This window comes from Cnephaeus nilssonii (assembly GCF_951640355.1).
Source record: "Cnephaeus nilssonii genome assembly, chromosome: 13".
In the NCBI taxonomy this organism is placed as follows: domain Eukaryota; kingdom Metazoa; phylum Chordata; class Mammalia; order Chiroptera; family Vespertilionidae; genus Cnephaeus; species Cnephaeus nilssonii.
This window is the reverse complement of record NC_137084.1, coordinates 70,874,162-70,892,926: the sequence shown is the minus strand read 5'-3', so window position 1 is coordinate 70,892,926 and position 18,765 is coordinate 70,874,162. Positions and strand designations below refer to the sequence as shown.

Below are 18,765 nucleotides of genomic sequence, written 5' to 3'. Positions count from 1 at the left end.
CTTTGTGTCAAAAGGCAGTGATTCACTGGAACAAATATTTATTTTGGACATATGTAACACTTAGAAATGACTTAATGCCTGTATTTCTGAATTCCCTCGTAAAGAAGTTTTTGTACTATAGAGTTGGGAATGAAACTCAAAAACTGACAAGAAAAAGAAGCCATTCCTGCTATACAATGTCATGTACCTTACTAGGTAACCACTAATTATTCCATTGAATAAAATATGGAAATGCATTTTTGTTTTTTGTTTTGTGAAAAAGGAATACCAAAAGAAGAAGTAAAGGAAGCATACATGGGGAACGTTATACAAGGAGGTGAAGGACAAGCCCCTACGCGGCAAGCAGTGCTGGGTGCAGGTACGAGGGATCCATTTTGGCTTTCATACTTCAAATGTTCGACATGGCAAATGGAGGTCATTTCAGCTTAAATAAAAAGTTAAATGCATAATATAATTTAACACCTATAGACTTGTATTGGAAGAAGTCATGTTGCATACTCTATTAATTTTAGTTCTACAATTGTGTTTGAAGAGTATCTTTGTTTTTCAAAATTATGACTTGTCTTTATTGGTTTTAGGCTTGCCTATTTCTACTCCGTGCACCACTATAAACAAAGTTTGTGCCTCAGGAATGAAAGCCATCATGATGGCCTCTCAGAATCTTATGTGTGGACATCAGGTAAGAAGGACCTTCTTTTCTATGTTATAATTAAAATAATACACAGCGCTAAAAGACACCAAAAATCTAAGCACATTCACGCTTTACAAGTGCTCCTAAGTATAGTTGCTGTGTTGTTTCAGACACTCAGGAATGTCTAATGTGCTAATTCCCTTTAAAATAGAGGTTAAAATGATACCAAAGTGTCTTGTATTAAAAAGAAGTTTTCAGCAAAGATATTTTAGTCTTCAGATGACCCTTAGAGTCTTTCTCTGAGATTCTTGGTAATTTCAAACATCATAAATGTTATATTTACCAGAGTAAGGGATTTCATCATACATGAGAAGAAGGTGCTGACCCTGGGAATCAAGTAGTTGATTGACCCAAGAATTGATGACTGATTTATAGTTCCTGTGTGCCCAGGTGCAGTTGTTAAATTGTACAGGTTTTCTATTGGCCTCTGGTGTAGATCTTCTCTTTACTTGGGATCAAGCAAGAGATAGCAGTATATGCTGTGGTGTGGGGCGACTAGAACTAAACCCATAGAAATAAGATTTCATTGGATCTAGCCCTTCTTTTTTCAGTTGAGGGAAGTGAGGTTGAGAGGATCACAGACACAAAGTTGGAGGGTTGGAGATAGAAAATGGGTGTCTCTATCCCTGCTTGGTGCATTCCAGCTGATCAGGGCATAACACACCAGGATAAAAATCAATTGAGATATTTGCAAACTGTTTCTTACATATACAAGAACCATAGTTCTGTGTGCCCTTGATGATATTCCTCCTTTGCTTTGTTTCCAATTGTAAGGCAAGCCAGAGAGAAAAAATATAGTGATATCTGAGCTAATGTATCAGAGACTTCATAAGTTTTATGTGTACATAAAAGTATAAAATGGTATAGAAAAGTATAAAATGAAAAATAAGCCTTTTTTGTTCTCGCCCCTCTCTGAGTGTCCGACTTGTTTACCACTTGTGTATTCTGACACTTAAGAGCAGAGAACTTTGAGCAAGTTGTTTAAACTCTGGGCCCCACTTAATGTCTTGGAGATCTTTCTGTATCAGCACATAAGATAGTATTCTATTGAACTGAACAACTATATTTTATGGGTCCTTATTGAATGAACACTTAGGCAGTCTCAAGTTCTTCACTATTTTACTTTATTTATTTAATGTTTTTTATTGATTTGAGAGAGAGAGAGGAAAGGGGAGGGAGAGAGAGAAACATCGATGTGAGAGAAATATTGATTGGTTGCCTCCTGTATGCACCCGACTGGGGATCAAACTGGCAACGTGGGTATGTGCTCTGACCGGAAATCGAACCCACGACCTTTCGGTGTATGGGACTAAGCTCCAACCAACTGAGCCACACCGACCAGGGTAGTTCTTCACTATTTTAAATAAAGCAGTGAGTATCCCTATACACATATCTTTGTGATGTATACATACTTGAATCACCTCCACGGAGGCAGTTTAGTGTAGTGGTTAAAAACAAAATCTAGAGCCGGATTAATTCCAAATTCTACATCTGTCTCACATTAGCTGTGCAATTACTATGTGACATTCACTGGAAATTGGTCGATAAAACATTAAAAAATCGTCATGTGCAAGTCTGTTGGAAAAATTCCTAAGAGGAAAATTTTTGAATCAGAAGATGGTCAAATTTTGATATTTTCAAATGTTTACCATAAAAGTTGAACTAGTTACAGTTTTTAAAGGTTGTGAGAGTTTGTTTGCCTACATATAAGTTAACACTAACATTGCGTGTTACCAAACCCTTGTGAAAACAGTGGGTGAAAAATGGTCATGGGATTGTTTAGATGTTACAAAACTTAAAATGAAAAAGAGTTTTGTCTCAGTTGAGTTTTTATGGTTCTGTACCAAATGCTATTTGTACTATATTAAAATGCTTTCAGTTTGTTTAACTCATTTGTGCATGTATAAAATGATCTGATTTATAGGAATATTAGAAATTGCCTTATTTTGAATAATTACGATTTTGGAAAATGATCAAGTTTATTTTATTTCCTTTTCAATTATAGTTGATATTCAATATTGTTTTATAGTTATTTCAGGTGCATGTATAATGGTTAGACATTTATATAATTTACAAAGTTATCCCCCCCAATAAGTCTAGTACCCATCTGGCACCATACATAGTTATTACAATATTATTGGTTATATTCCTTATGCTGTACTTTATATCCCTGTCACTGTTCTGTAACTACCAGCTCGTACTCCTTAATCCTGTCACCTTTTTCACCTAGCTAACCCCCAAATTCCTTCCCATCTGGCAATCATCAGTTTGTTCTCTGCATCTGTGTCTATTTCTGTTTTGTTTATTCATTTATTTTGTTCTTTAGATTCCACATATAAATGAAATCATATGGTATTTGTCTTTGTCTGACTTACTTCACTTAGCATAATACCCTCTAGGTCTATCCATGTTGCAAATGGTAAGATTTCTTTCTTTTTTATGGCCTAGTAATATTCCATTGTATATTTGCACTACATCTTTATGATGAATTTTATTTTATATTGAAGAATGATTGATGTTTTATTTTCTGTCTCTTACTGCCATCATCCCTAGAAAATACTCAGTATTTCAGGATAACTGAACTAATTGAAAAATTTCCTATTTCAAAATAGGTGAAGTATTTAGTTCTTTGATGTATAACTTGTTTCTCCATATTCCTGTTTAAAGGCTATGAGAAAATAATGTTTGCTTTAATTAGCCCTTTAATGTAAATTGTTGATTTGTAGTAACAGGTTAATTGATTAATATTTATTAAACTTCTACTATATATGACAGGCATGAAGATAGATATGACAGGTTTTTTGGACTCAGAGGAGCTTAGTTAGTGAGAAGATTTGACGTATAACTATAGCTACAATACATTGTAATAGTACTAATAAAAGCTATACACAATGAATGGAAAACACGAAACAAGGAAGGGAAACTGTTTTAAGAAAGGTTAGAAATACGTGGTCAAGCAAAGCATGAAGTGGCCGTTTTGATTAGTTTTAAAGGAAATGTACGTGTTTTTACATGCTTGTGGATGGTTCAGAGTGCAGAGGTGTTTGAATGATCCTGGTGTCTTTGAAGACCTTTCAACAGTTCTGTGTGACCTGAAGTGCAGGTCCAGGCATGAGACTGGAGAGGGAGAGGCAGATTGCACATGGCCTTGGTAATGTGCCATGCTGGAGTCCCTTAAAGGAGTAGGATGATCAGACATACATTCGAGCCAAAACATTCAGGTGTGTGTGGAGGACACCTGGTGAGAGGAAAGGCTGCATGCCACATTATCAAGCAGATCCTCTGTTGATGAGGAACATCTCAATTGAGGAAATAATAGGATTAGTTCTGCAAACTGAGATTATTTCTAGTCTTTTAGAAGACATTAAATTTTAGTAGTTTAAAAAGAAAGAAGGGTGGGAAGGTAGGAATTTCAGAAGATGGTCTTATATGAAAGATTCCTGGCATTTAAAAAAAAGATTTTTAATTGGTTTTTAGCGAGGAAGTGAGAGAAAGAGGGTGGGGGGAGAGAGAAACATTGATGTGAGAGATAAACATCGATCAGCTGCCTCCTGCATGCCCCCTGTCCCGGATAGAACCTGCAACCCTGGGCATGTACTCTAAGTGGGAATTGAACAGCAACTTCCTGGTGCACGGGATAACACCCAACCAACTGAGCCACACTGGCCAGGGCTCTGGCATTCTTAACAATATCTGACTCCTTTTTAAAAAATTGTTTCTTTTTTCAATTGCAGTTTACATTCAATATGACTTTGCGTTATTTTTAGGTGTACAGCACAGTGGTTAGATAATCACATACTTCACAAAGTGTTTCCCAGATATTTCCAGTACCTACCAGGCATCATACATAGTTATCACAGTATTAGTGACTATATTTCCTGTTCTGTACTTCACATCCCCATGAGTATTTGTAACTTCCAATCTGTACTTCTCAGTCGCTTCACCCTTTTTACCCAGTCACCCAAGCCCCCTCCCCTCTGGTAACTATCAGTCTGTTTTCTGTATCTGTGAATCTATTTCTCTTTTGTTTGTTTCATATTGTTCTTTAGATTCTACATATAAGTGAAATCATATGGTATTTGACTTTGACTGACTTACTTTACTTAGCGTAATACTCTCTAGGTCCACCCATGCCGTCCCAAATGGTAAGGCTTCTTTCTTTTTAATGGCCAAGTAATATTCCATTGTCCATACACACCACAGCCTTTCATCCACTTGTTTATTGATGTACACTTGTGTATGCTGGCGACGCGAGCTCAGCATCCCGCCGGCCCAATCAGCCACCCCGAGTCCCGCCCCCCCCCACACCTCCTGGCCAATTGTGGGCATAGTGAAGGTATGGTCAATTTGCATATTTGTCTATTATTAGGTAGGATAGTGCTGCAATGAACATGGCGGGGGGTGGTGGTGGTCCATACATTCTTTCAAATTAGTGTGTTGGGTTTCTTCAGATATGTTCTCAGAAGTGGAATCACTGGGTCATAAGGTAGTTCCATTTTTAATTTTTTTTGAGGATCCTCCATGTTTTCCACAGTATGGAGGATCCTCAGTGGCTGTGCAAATCTGCATTCCCACCAACAGTGAATGAGGGTTTGCCAACTATGGTCATTGTGGATTTATTGATGATAGCCATTCTGACTATCATCAGAATTACTACATGTAAAGTGATAACTCATGTCTGAGGAGATATATCAGAAAAAACATTGCTGTGAGAAATGCCTGAGGTTTTACTGCCTATGTTTTCTTCTAGGAGTTTTATGGTTTTGAATCTTCCATTTAAATCTTTTTACCCATTTTGAGTTTATTCTTGTGTATAGTGTCTGAAGGTGGTCTACTTTCATTTTTTTTGCATCTATCTGTCCAATTTTCCCAATACTGTTTATTGAATGGACTGTCCTTACCCCATTGTATGCCCTTGCCTCATTTTTCAATACTAAATGACCATTTAGGCATGAGTTTATTTCTAGGGTCTCTATTCTGTTCCATTCAGTTTTTGGCCTGTTTTTATGCTAGTGCTATGCTGTTTTGATTACTTTGGCCTTATAGTATAGTTTAATGTCAGGTAGCATGATGCCTCCCACTTTGTTCTTTCCTAAGATTGCTGTGGCTGTTTGGGTCTTTTGTGGGTCCCTATACATTTTAGGATTATTTCTTTTATTTGTGTGAAATAGGCCATTGATATTTTTATAGGAATTGCATTCAGTCGATAGACTGTTTTGGGTAGTATGGAAATTTTTGTTTTTGTTTTGCTGTTGTCCAAATGTTTTTTCTTAAAATATATTTTTATTGATTTCAGAGAGGAAGGGAGAGGGAAAGACAGGAACATAAATGATGAGAGAGAATCATTGATTGGCTACCTCCTACACGCCTCACACTGGGGATTGAACCTGCAACCCGGGCATGTGCCTTGACTGGGAATCAAACCATGCCTCCTGGTTCATAGGTTGATGCTCAACCACTGAGCCACGCTGGCCGGGCCAAATGTGTTCATTTTGATTTGAGGCGCTTTTCGTGCTGCTTCCTTCTGAAGGAACATCCTCTATCAGCCTTGCTTTTCCTCCTGGAGGCTCACAGAGGACTGTTTGTACGTGGCTAAAGATGGTGGCGATTTTATAGCATTCTGGGCATTTCACATCCATGAAGTAGGAATTGGGGCTCAGCACTGGGCATGTGTTCTTGTGTTTCCTCTTATCTTTTGGAGAGGGATGAAGGAGATCCATCGTGAGAGGCATGTTGTTGTGGGGAAGTTGAAGCCGTCAGAAATTAGTATGGACATTTTAATGATGTTAATTTTTCCTATTCATAAACATGGTATAATGCTTCCATTTACTTGTATCTTCTTCAGTTTCTTTCTTCAGTGCCTTATCATTTTCCAAATTCAGGTCTTTTACCTCTTTGAATAACTTAATTCCAGGGTATTTTACTTAAAATTTTTCTTTTTTATTCTTTTTCTTTTGTTATTTTATTTTTATGCAATTATAAATGGGATTGTTTTCCTAAGTTTCCTTTCTGATAGTTCATTGGTGTATAAAAGTGCCTCTGATTCCTGGACATTTATTTTGTATCCTGCTACTTTACTGAATTCATTTATCAGTTCTAGTAGTTTTTTTATATAATCTTTAGGAATCTCTACACACGCTATCATGTCATCTGCAAATAATGACGGTTTTTCTTCTTCCTTTCCAATTTGGATGCTTTATATTTCTTCTTCTTGTCTGATTGCTGTGACTAGAACTTACAGTACTCTCTCTCTATATAAAACCCTAATATGCAAATAGAACGAAAGGTGGAACAGCGGAACAACTGGTTGCTATGACATGCACTGACCACCAGGGGGCGTGCGCGGACCATGGTGGGCATTGGCAGCAGAGCACAGAACATGGCAGGTGTCGGCCACAGCGGGTTGGTGGAACAGGTGGGCAGAGGTTGTCAGACCAAGGCGGGGCGCCAGTTGCTGTCATTGGGGTGAGCCTGTGGTGGTTACTGAAAATTCTTTGCTCCTGCGTGCCGTGGTCCTGCACGGCGCTTGCACCTGCTGCTGGTGCTGGCCCCGCTCACTCCCGCTGCCAGCACTGGAGCCACCGCTCACACCCATTGCCAGCACTTGGTGCCAGCGCCGATCGCCGTCAGTGGGTGAAAGTGGCGGCTGCTGGCCCTGATCGCCACTGAGGGCTTCTCCACCTCCCACTGCTCCTGAGGGGCGATTGGGGCAGCAGCCACCGCTCACACCCACTGATGGCACCGGCCCCAATCACTCCGCACTGTCAGTGGGTGCGAGTGGGGCCAGTGCCGTCAGCGCATGGGAGCAGCGGCAGCGGGAGCAGGGCTGCCTGCAGGCAAGGTACTGGGGGCCGCGGTGGAAGGGGCCAGGCAGGGGTGCGGAGGATGGGCCGAGACCCGCCCCTATGCCCACCGCAGCCTCACAGCCCACAGTTCCTTTCAAGTTGCACAAATTCGTGCACTGGGCCCCTAGTGTTGAATAAGAATGGTGAAGCTAGAACATCTGTCTTGTTCTTTTTTAAAAAGTATATTTTTATTGATTTCAGAGAGGAAGGGAGGGAGATAGAAACATCAATGATGAGAGAGAACATAGATCAGCTGCCGCCTGCACACCCCCCACTGGGGATCGAGCCCACAACCTGGTCATGCGCCCTGACCAGGAATCGAACCGTGACCTCCTGGTTCATAGGTTGATGCTCAACCATTGAACCATGCTGGCCAGGCTCTGTCTTGTTCTTAATCTTAAGGTAAAAACTTTTAGATTTTGCCCATTCAGTATGATGTTGGCAGTGAGTGTCATATATGGCCTTTATTATGTTGAGTTATGTTCGTTTTATTCCCACTTTGCTGAGAGTGTTTAATATCACAAATGGGTGTTGGATTATATTGTTTTTGTCTGCATCTATTGAAATGATCATGATTTTTATCCTTCATTTTGTTTCTGTAGTGTGTCACATTAATTGCTTTGTGGCTGTTGTACCAATCTGCATCCCAGGAATAAATCCCACTTGGTTATGGTGTATGATTTTTTTAATGTATTGCTGGATTCAGTTAGCTGATATTTTGTCAAGGATTTTTGCAACTGTGTTCATCAGGGTTATTGGCCTATAATTTTCTTTGTAGCAACTTTATCATTTCAGATATTGTATTCATTTCTGATTGGGTCTTTTTATTGTTTTTTTTATGTCCTTTTTTATGCTGTAGAAGTGCTAAGTTCTCTCAGCATCCTTATAGCCATTCTTTTTGAACTCTAGATCTGGCAGATTGCTTGCTTCCATTTCATGTACTTCTTTTTATGAAGATTTATCCTGTTCTTTTTTGGGGGCATGTTTTCTGCTGTCTCTGTCTCAGTCTCAGTAGGGTGGCCTCATGAGTAGGTGTTCTGTGGGACCCCGTGGCACAATCTCCTTGATCACTAAGCTAGGAGTTCTCCCTTGTGTGGGTCTTCAGGGTGAGGCCAGCGGAGTTTAGATTTAGCCATGTGAAGAGAGAGCTCTGTGCCAGTTAGGCTTGTGAGGGCAAACTGGCCCCTGCCCTAGAGCCACACAATTCAGTCTCTGACATCTGGAGTCCTCCTGGACCTCTGTACCACATTCACAGGCAGCTAACTTCTCTGCAGAGCGTGAGCTCGGCAGGGCAGGACCACTGGGAATTGAGAGGATGGGGCTATTGCATTGATATTATGTGGAGGGGAGTGCTTTACCCAAGAAAGATGGTGTCTGTGGGCGAGGGACACAATACAGGGATCCTGGTCATTGTCCCTTTAGCTCTGTCCTCGAAGCCACACTACTCATTTTCTCCAAACATGAGTCTAGTTCACGCCGAGCTGCCCTTCCTCCACTGGAGCCCAGGGGGTGTGGCTGAGAAAAAGGTTTTGTGCCCTGGCCCTTTAATAGGGCACTTGGGTTTCTAGCTGACTCCTGTCTCTCCCTGTTGACAGAATCCCTGTTGATTTTCACAGCCAGATGTTATGTGGGCTCTGCTTCTTGACTCTTTGATTCTGGGTGGTGGAGCATGGCATGCTCCTCCGGGGAGACTTTTACAACTGAGATCTATCCCTGAGGATTCTCAGCTGCCTCCCGTGAGAATGGGGTCAGACCTTTTGTGTCTCCATCCTTCCTCCCAGTATCGGTGTGGCTTCTGTAAATCCTTGGTTATAAGACTTCACTAGTCTTCAGTTGGTTATTCAGGCAGACTGCTCTATATTTTAGTTGCAATTGCAGTTTAGTTCTGGAAGATGAGTGTAACGTTCACCTACTCTGTTGCCATCAGATCCCGACTCTAACCTTAATTATCATTACACATTGTAGACCATTTCCTTTCTTCAGGGTTAAGAGGGTTCTTCTTGTATTCACTGTGTAAAAAGTGTTTAATAAAGTCCATGTAAATTACTTGTTTATTGTAGTTGTGTAAAGGGTATAATGGATTTGCACTTACGTATATTGACTGTTTTTGTGTGTGTGTGTGCTGCTGATCAGGATGTCATGGTCGCAGGTGGGATGGAGAGCATGTCCAATGTTCCCTACGTGATGAACAGAGGAGCAACTCCATATGGTGGGGTAAAGCTTGAAGATCTGATTGTAAAAGATGGGCTAACTGATGTCTACAACAAAATTCATATGGTAATTATTGCTTTAAAAATATATATGTATATTTTGATTTCAGAGGAAGGGAGAGATAGAAACATCAGTGATGAGAGAGAATCATTGATTGGCTGCCTCCTGCATGCCTCCTACTGGGAATTGAACCATGACCTCCTGGTTCATGGGTCGACACTCAACCACTGAGCCACGATGGCTGGGCTTAAATTATATGTATTTTAGAAACTGAATTGAAGGATGGGCTCTATAAATGTCTATTTTAGCCATTCATTTGAAGAAAATATTTTTCCATGCTCATCGCATCAGCTTGGCTCAACTATTGAGTAAATTGCTGCACACTGGAGTAGGGCATTTTCTGATTTCTAATAATGGGTTCTATAACTATTTAATTATTTGCCTTCAAAATAGCAACAGCTGAGCTAATTCAAGTAGTTGGAGATGAGACATGAGTGAAAAGTTATCTAGTACAGAAGAGTATATTTAAAAAAAAACTGCTTTTTTATGTTATGCAAAGATAATGTATATTTTATAAGGTATGCAAAGTTAATTAGTTTTTTAAAAAAATTCCAACTTTTATCAGGGTAACTGTGCTGAGAATACTGCAAAAAAGATGAATATTTCACGAGATGAACAGGATACTTATGCTATTAACTCCTACACCAGAAGTAAAGCAGCATGGGAAGCTGGGAAGTTTGGAAATGAAGTTATTCCTGTCACAATTACAGTAAAAGGTAGAGCGATAATATTCCAAATACATGTTAATTTTTAGTAGACTTTACATATTGCAAATTTTTTATGTTTAAGTTTTAGTACTTTGGTTTTGTTAATTTTCACCTGGGGATATTTTTTCCATTGATTTTTAGAGAGATTGTAAGGGAGGGGGAGAAACAGAGAGAGAGAAACATTGATATGAGAGACACACATTGATTGGTTGCCTCCCACATGAGCCCAACCAGATTGAGCCTGCAACCAAAGTATGTGCCCTTAACCAGAATGGAATCGCCATCCTTCAGTCCGTGGGCTGATGCTCTATTTCTGAGCCAAAGTGGCTAGGACTAAATTGAGTACATTTTAATCTTTTTCATTTCAACTGAGGATTTTAACCTTTCTGCTTAATTAAGGGAAATGTTGCCATTTCAGATAGTTCAACCCAATTTAATATAGGTTTCATTAAAATTTGCTCAGGCTTCCTAAGTTTCTGCCTTTATTCATAGCTCAAAGAGAGCTCCTGACCAACTCCAGAATAAATCCACAGTAAAGGTTCATTTACCTGGTTTAGGTTACATTTCCATCCCAGGAATGATTACTGTGCCCAGCACGATGGACTATTAGGGCTTATCCAGCCTAGGGCAGACATCTACCCCTGGGGTCAGGAGAATGGGATCTGTGATTACAGGAGGAGGTGGGGAGACAGGAGAACAGGATGTGTCTGAATAGAAGATTTAAAGTGCGTTAAGCTGCGTAATAACTTGTAAGACACTAACAGATTACAGATGGTAGATTGTACAATAGAATATACTCGGACGGTTTAAGGTATGCTGGCATACAAAGGGAGGCACAGACTACCAGGCACCTAATTGTTGTCTTGATTGGTGATAACTTAAAAGATGTTTGTTTTAGGTAAACCAGATGTAGTGGTAAAAGAAGATGAAGAATATAAACGTGTTGATTTTAGCAAAGTTCCAAAGCTGAAGACAGTTTTCCAGAAAGAAAACGGTTAGTATTAAGAAATGAAGCATAGAAAAAATGGGAGTATTAATACTATATCTAGTCTTGGAATTGCCTAAGGATTTTTAAAAAGTAATTCTAGAAAACATCTAGGAACTATTTAACATTTTCAATACATCAGGCTCAAGTGAAATTAAGAAAACATATTTATCCAAAGTATATTTAAAATTGCATAACAGTTAATGCCTTTAATAGATAAATCCTAGGAAAGAGATTAGTAAACCGGCATTTGCCCAGTGCCATCATGCATGTGTTTCAGAGCTAGCTCTGAATAAAATGTTATAAAAAAATAACATAAAAAAGCATTCTTACATTATAATTGTCATAGTTATGTATATGTTTCCAAAGGGCAGGAGCTATCTCTCTCTGTATTTGTAATTTTCCAGGCATCTAGCAACAGAGGCAGTACTAGGTAGGAATTTATTTAATTGAACCAAGTGAACTCAGTGTGAAGGAATGTTTTGACTTCATGCGCATTGATGCCTTCAGGCACAGTCACCGCTGCCAACGCCAGCACACTGAATGATGGAGCAGCCGCTTTGGTTCTGATGACTGCTGATGCCGCCAAGAGACTCAATGTCAAACCACTGGCAAGAATAGCAGGTAGAGAATGTTCTGAACTTGTTTATTCCTAAACCTCTGCAGGCCGTTCCTGAAACTGAGTTTCCTTGTCAGTAATACATAATATTGAAGCCATTGTAGCTACATAGGTTGTGCTTTGTGACGGATATAACTAGTACCTATTTTAACAGGGATAGAAGCTCCTTTAATATTTTTATTATAATTTTCTTTATATAATAGTAAGCTTTAACAATCTTTTCCTATCCTAGAAAATGAGTGGAAAAATACAGGGTGCATGTTTTATTTTATCCGGGCACGATAGGGAATGGTAGCCAGATAAAATCCCATATACATAAAAAGAACATGGGATGAAGAGTCTAGAAATATGAAGTCTAGATGTTCTTCCATTTATTATTATTTCTGGGCTTGGCATACCCTAGGTTTCCTTAAGCCTATCTTCAGCTGTAAAATCTGCCTTGCCTTCTTCATAAGGAGTTAAACAGAAATTTTGTTACTTTATAAAAATCTTGTGACTAAATTTATTCTTAGTTTAGATCATAGTTTCTTAACCTCAGCACTATTGATATTTTACAATAAATAATTCTTTGTTTTTTGGGTTTGTTCTGTGCATTGCAGGATGTTTGATTTTTGGCCTCTACTACTAGTTACTATAATAAGTGGCATTGTACCCCTTAGGACAACTAAAAATATCTCTAGTTAACACCAATGTCCCTGGAGGCAAACTTCCCCTAATCCTCCCACTTGTGAAAATCAATGGCTTATAAAGTGTAGAATGGAACAAATACATTTACATTTATTTCAGGGGATAGGACATTTGCATTTTTGCATATTATACAGGGTGTCCCCAAAAAATGTATGCACACTTTAAAAGCTGATAGATCAATTTTGAAAATGAAATGTATTTTAGTAAACACTACCTTTATAATTATTCTAAGTATATGTATACATTTTTGGGGGGACACCCTATATATAACAGTTGTTAGACCTTTGGGTGCATATAAAAATGATTTTAAAAGCTTTTTATTTTTTATAAAGCATTTGCTGACGCTGCTGTAGAACCTATTGATTTTCCAATTGCACCTGCATATGCTGTACCTAAGGTAAGAACATACTCCATTCTGCCAAAGTGAACGAAATAAACTGATGAATAAAATAGAACCAGAGCCATTCAGAGGGAAGGAGGGAGCGGGGGTGGGAAGAGAGTAACCAAAGAACATATATGCACACATGCATTACCCACGGACACAGACCACCGGGTCGTGAAGGCCTGGGGTGGGGAGGGATGCCGGTGAAAGGAGGCAAAAAGGAGGTCAACTGTAACACTCTCAACAATAAAGATTTAAAAACCCATGGAGCTACCAAATGACCCAAGAATTCCAGTCCTATGTATACCAGTATACCCAGAGAATTTAAAAAAAGAAAAAAAAAAAGGCAAGGGTGCCTGAGGCAGGCTAGAAGCTGAGAGCTAGAGAAGTGGTTCACACCTGGTGCCGTGTTTTGTCTCGTGCTGCTGGAATAGAGGAAGCTGCTTGAACTCCACAGCTCAGAAAGTTACCTGAGCCCAATGGAGGAAGAGAGAATAGTTTCTTGTTAATTTTACTGTTGCTCACAACAAAAAACGTCTAAAGAAAAAGGGCACTAGCAATATTTTACAAAGATAATCATTACCATCACAACACTTTCCTGCCTATGAGGAACTACCAAAACAAGAGATATTTAAATTTAAAAAGACTTCAAACAGGTAAAATAATTTAAATAAATAATTCACAGTAAAGTAACAATAGCTCTGAATATCTGTGCTCCAGATAACTCCACAGCATCTTTTATAAAGCTGAAAAATAATAACAGTAGACATTAATATACCTTTCATTTGATAGATCAAGCTTCTCTCTCCAAAATAGAAATTGAGATAGTGCAAAAGAAAATATTTTGATTGCAATGCAATAAGTTGAGACATTAAAACCAGAAAATAAAAGGTCTATTCTTCCTGGAAACTAACAAACTACATATTTAAGTATCTCTTGCATCAAAGGGAAATACAAACTGAATTTCTGGTTAAGATGGCTGTGCGCACCTTATCCCATGACCACATCAAAATTACAACTAAATTACAGAACCACCATCACTGAGAACCACCTGCAGCCTAAGCAAACATATAACTCCTGTAACCGGACAGAGTTAGGAAGAAGCCGCGTCAAGACTGTTGGAGGAGTGGAGACACGGAGTGGGCAGGGCCTATAGCCATGGTGTAGCAATTAAGAGTTGGGAGGGATAGCTCCGCTGTGGCGGTCCCCTCTGAGGAATCAAGGGTCCCAGCCCACAGCTCCAGTGCCAGGAAGAAGAGGTCCTCATAACATCTGGCTGTGACCATCAGTGGGGATTGTGGCTCAGTGAGGAAGAGGCTGCGGTGGTCCCAGGTGTTCCTCACTCCCTCCCTCTGGGCTCCAGGAAAGGGAGACAGGTGGGGAAGAACGAAATTGACTAGCTTCAGGGGCAGGGCTCTGCATGAAAGTATTGGCAGGCAGGCCCTAAACTGAACTCTCCATTAACCTGGTGAACACTGTTGGCCCTTTCCCCTCCTCCCCTCAACTCATGCAGCTAGTCTGAATCTCTTCCAGCAGGTTTTCCATCTAAGTGCCTTACCTTGGCTTGTGCTGTGGACTTTCCTAAAAAATGACAAAGGTTCACAATACTGAAACAAGCATCATGTGGCTTCAATGTATCCTGTAACTCTTGTTTAATAGCCCCAAGCCTGGCACAAGCAATGATTGGTGTCAACTTGACATTGTAACGTCCATCAGGTGGCCACAAATCTGGCATGAAGTGGCAGAGTTGGCTATAATTAAGCAGCTACAGCACAAGTGGCAGCTGGCCTCAGCTCAGTGCTGTGTCCACCAAAAGTCCCATGCCTGGCACTGGAGGCAGCCAGCCCTAGTTTGCAGGATAGCCTCTCCCAAGTACCTTCAAGCCCAGCAGAAGTGGCGTTCAACCAGAGGTCACCTTGTAGCTCCTACCAGGCAGCACCAAGCCAGGAACAAAGGATGGCTGACCCTGACATCACCAAAGCCCCTCCAAGGGCCTCTAGAACCAACATACCTGGTGGCCAGCTTCAGACTATGTGAGAGCATCACCCAACCAGCTCCACAAATGACACACCTAAGGGCAGACTTGGCTGGCACCAAAGCCTGATTAAAGTGACTCCTGTGATCATGGCAAGCCCTCAATGAGGATCATCTCCACCTACTGACAAGCCAATAGCAAATAAGGCTCAACTGCAATAGGAGGGCACATACAGCTCACACAAAGGACATCCATAGAGCTACCAGCTTAGGAGACTGGGCCCCACATGGAGCTACTCTGTGAAGACCAGGAGATGTACTAGTTCTACCTAATACATAGAAATATATAGCCCAAATGAGGAGACAAAAGGAACATCCCAAATGAAAGAACAGGTTAATCCTCCAGAGAAAGAACTAAATGAAATGGTGACAAGCAATATACCAGGTACAGAATTCAAAACACTGGTTATAAGGATGCTCAATTAGCTTAGGGGAAAATTAGATGAAGTCAGTGAGAACTTCAAAGATACAGAAAGCATAAAAGTGAACCAGTCAGAAGTGAAGAACCCCAATGACATAATGCACAGGACATCCAGACAGAAGACTGATATGGAAATAGTTGCCTTAAATGACACATTAGAACAGAAGGATGTAATTAATATTTTAAAGATAAGTCACCCCAAAGGAGTAGAATATAAATTCTTCTGGAGTGCACATGGAACATTTTATAGAATAGACCACAATTTAGGCTACAAAACAAGTGTCAATACATTTAAGATTGAAATGTCAAGCATACTTTCTTTTCACAATGGCATGAAACTAGAAATCAGTTATAATAAAACGGAAAACACAGACATGTGGAGGCTAAATAACATGCTACTGAACAATGAATGAGTGAACAATAGATCAAAGAAGAAATCAAGATACCGTGAGACAAAAGGAAAACACAATGATCCAAAATCTATGGGACACAACCAAAGCAGTTCTGTAAGGGAAATTAACAGCAATAGAGGCTTGCCTCAAGAATCAAGAAAATAAAAGCCCTGGCTCGTGTGGTTCAGTTGGTTTAGAGCATCTTCCCATACACTGAAAGGTGGTGGGTTTGATTCTCAGGGCACATACCCAGGTTGCAGGTTCATTCCCCAGTTGGGGCATGTACAGAAGGCAACCAAATGACGTTTCTCTCGCTTTCTCTCTGAAATCAATAAAAAGCATATCCTCACGTGAGGATTTAAAAAAAATCAAACAATCTAAAGTTATAACTAAAGGAACTAGAAAAAGTACAACAAAGCCCAAAGTGAGTAGAAGACATTAATAAATATCACAGTGGAAATAAATGAAAGTAGAAAAACGATACAAAAGATCAATAAAACCAAGGGCCAGTTCTTTGAAAAGATAATTGAAAAATAAAATGAAATATATGGGAAATAAAACCAGAATTGCTGAATTTCAAGAAAACAAGTTTTTTTTTTTTTTAAATTTCTGTATTGATTAAGGTGTTACATATGTGTCCTTATTCCCTCATTACCTCCCCCCAGACCCCCCACTCATGCCCTCACCCCCCTGTAGTCTGTGTCCATTGGTTAGGCCAGTGGTCGGCAAACTGCGGCTCGCGAGCCACATGCGGCTCTTTGGCCCCTTGAGTGTGGCTCTTCCACAAAATACCACGTGTGGGCGTGCATGTACAGCGCGAATGAAACTTCGTGGCCCATGCACAGAAGTCGGTTTTCAGCTCTCAAAAGAAATTTCATACACATATAATACCTTAATAAAAAAAATTGAAGAAAAAAAAAAGAAATTTCAATTGTTGTACTGTTGATATTTGGCTCTGTTGACTAATGAGTTTGCCGACCACTGGGTTAGGCTTATATGCATGCATACAAGTCCTTTGGTTGATCTCTTCCCCTTACCCCCATCCTCCCCTACCTTCCCTCTGAGGTTTGACAGTCTGATTGATGTAAGAAAATAAGTTTTGGCCCCGGCTGGTTTGGCTCAGTGGATAGAGCGTTGGCCTGCGGACTGAGGGGTCCCGGGTTCGATTCCGGCCAGGGGCACATGCCTGGGTTGCAGTCTTGATCCCCAGTGTGGGGTGTGCAGGAGGCAGCCGATCAGGGATTCTCTCGCATCATTGATGTTTCTCTCTCTCATTCCCTCTTCCTTCCTCTCTGAAATAATATATATATATATATATATATATATATATATATATATATATATATACACACACACACACACACACACAAGAAAACAAGTTTTGATTGTTAATTACTTGAACATAATATGTAAAAAATTTTTAGGTTCTTAAAGCTGCAGGATTGAAAAAAGATGATATTGCAATGTGGGAAGTAAATGAAGCCTTTAGTCTGGTTGTACTAGCAAACATTAAGATGCTGGAGATTGACCCTCAAAAAGTGAATATCAATGGAGGAGCTGTTTCTCTGGGACATCCAATTGGGTAGGTAAAATCATAAAGAAAAATCTCTAAGTAGGTTAATGGATGCCTTTGTGTTTCTATCTAAAAGTGTTCCATGATAACTCCTATCACTCTGTGTTAAACAGATTTCTTTCCTACCCTTCATAAGGCAAACACCATTTGTGGTAGACTGAACATTGAGCACAGATCTGTAACATTTGTTGCTTGAAAATGAGTATTTTATTTAGAAGATTTAAGATTAAAGTCTATGCTTGGGCCTTTAGAAAAACCGTAACCATTATTAAAACAAAGTCTCCCAAGTTTAAGAAAAGTAACAAAATTCAGCTATGATTAATGGTAATAAACTTTTAAAGAATTTAGAACAGAAGTTTTGGATACTTATACATTCTATTACTTCATTAAAGAATAAAAATGCTTTCTTACTCCTAGGATGTCTGGAGCCAGGATTGTCACTCATTTGGTTCATGCCTTGAAGCAGGGAGAATATGGTCTTGCCAGTATCTGCAATGGAGGAGGCGGGGCTTCTGCCATACTGATCCAGAAGCTGTAAGACGACCTGTCACCAGTGTGGCTGACTTCCTTGGATCGGCTTATACTCCAAAGAATGTTTCCTTTTTTATTATTTTCTATTTTAACTTTTTCTAAATAAGATGAAAAGATCAAATCCCAAAACATTTTGAAATTACAAATAAATTTTTTTCTTCTGCTTTAAATTTTTGTTAATCTTCAGAAGTTTCCTATTTTTTGTTATAAAGCTATATTTGAAATGCTAGTGTGCAAACTTAGTGGCTTACAAGTAGGTAGGGGCTTCTATTTTAGAGAATCATTTGTTTTTGAGGATGTTAAAGCGTGTCATCGTAGCTAATTTAGATTTAGCAGACTCTAATGTGAAAGTGGCTATATTGGGCAAACTAGCAGGGCCTCATAGCATTAGTTAAGAAGCCACAAACAGTGGGTGCAATATTGTTAGAAAAGGAAAACTCATGTGCTCAGGTCTAGAATAGGTATAATTTCTCATAAGCTCAGCATTCAGGATTTGGGGTAGGGTCACACTGAGAAAATACTGAGGTTTGAGCTCTTAATAACTACAGAAGCACAGAGAATGGGAAAGTAGAAACCATTTAATTGAATTGATTTATGAAAGGAGATTGACACTTTCAATATGCCACA

At 39.6% G+C, this 18,765-nt stretch overlaps 1 protein-coding gene across 1 annotated transcript in view; it reads left to right on the top strand.

The window, feature by feature from the left end:
* ACAT1 (acetyl-CoA acetyltransferase 1) overlaps positions 1 to 18,308 on the top strand; it is a 29,146-nt gene extending 10,838 nt beyond the window's left edge. The window contains exons 4-12 of the mRNA XM_079787157.1: positions 263 to 358; positions 579 to 679; positions 9,670 to 9,813; positions 10,373 to 10,523; positions 11,413 to 11,508; positions 12,010 to 12,123; positions 13,138 to 13,202; positions 17,459 to 17,616; positions 18,025 to 18,308. Coding sequence (XP_079643283.1) covers positions 263 to 358; positions 579 to 679; positions 9,670 to 9,813; positions 10,373 to 10,523; positions 11,413 to 11,508; positions 12,010 to 12,123; positions 13,138 to 13,202; positions 17,459 to 17,616; positions 18,025 to 18,145 — 1,046 coding nt within the window. The 3' untranslated portion in view covers positions 18,146 to 18,308. The remainder of the gene's footprint in view (positions 1 to 262; positions 359 to 578; positions 680 to 9,669; positions 9,814 to 10,372; positions 10,524 to 11,412; positions 11,509 to 12,009; positions 12,124 to 13,137; positions 13,203 to 17,458; positions 17,617 to 18,024) is intronic.
* Positions 18,309 to 18,765: the final 457 nt, after the last annotated feature.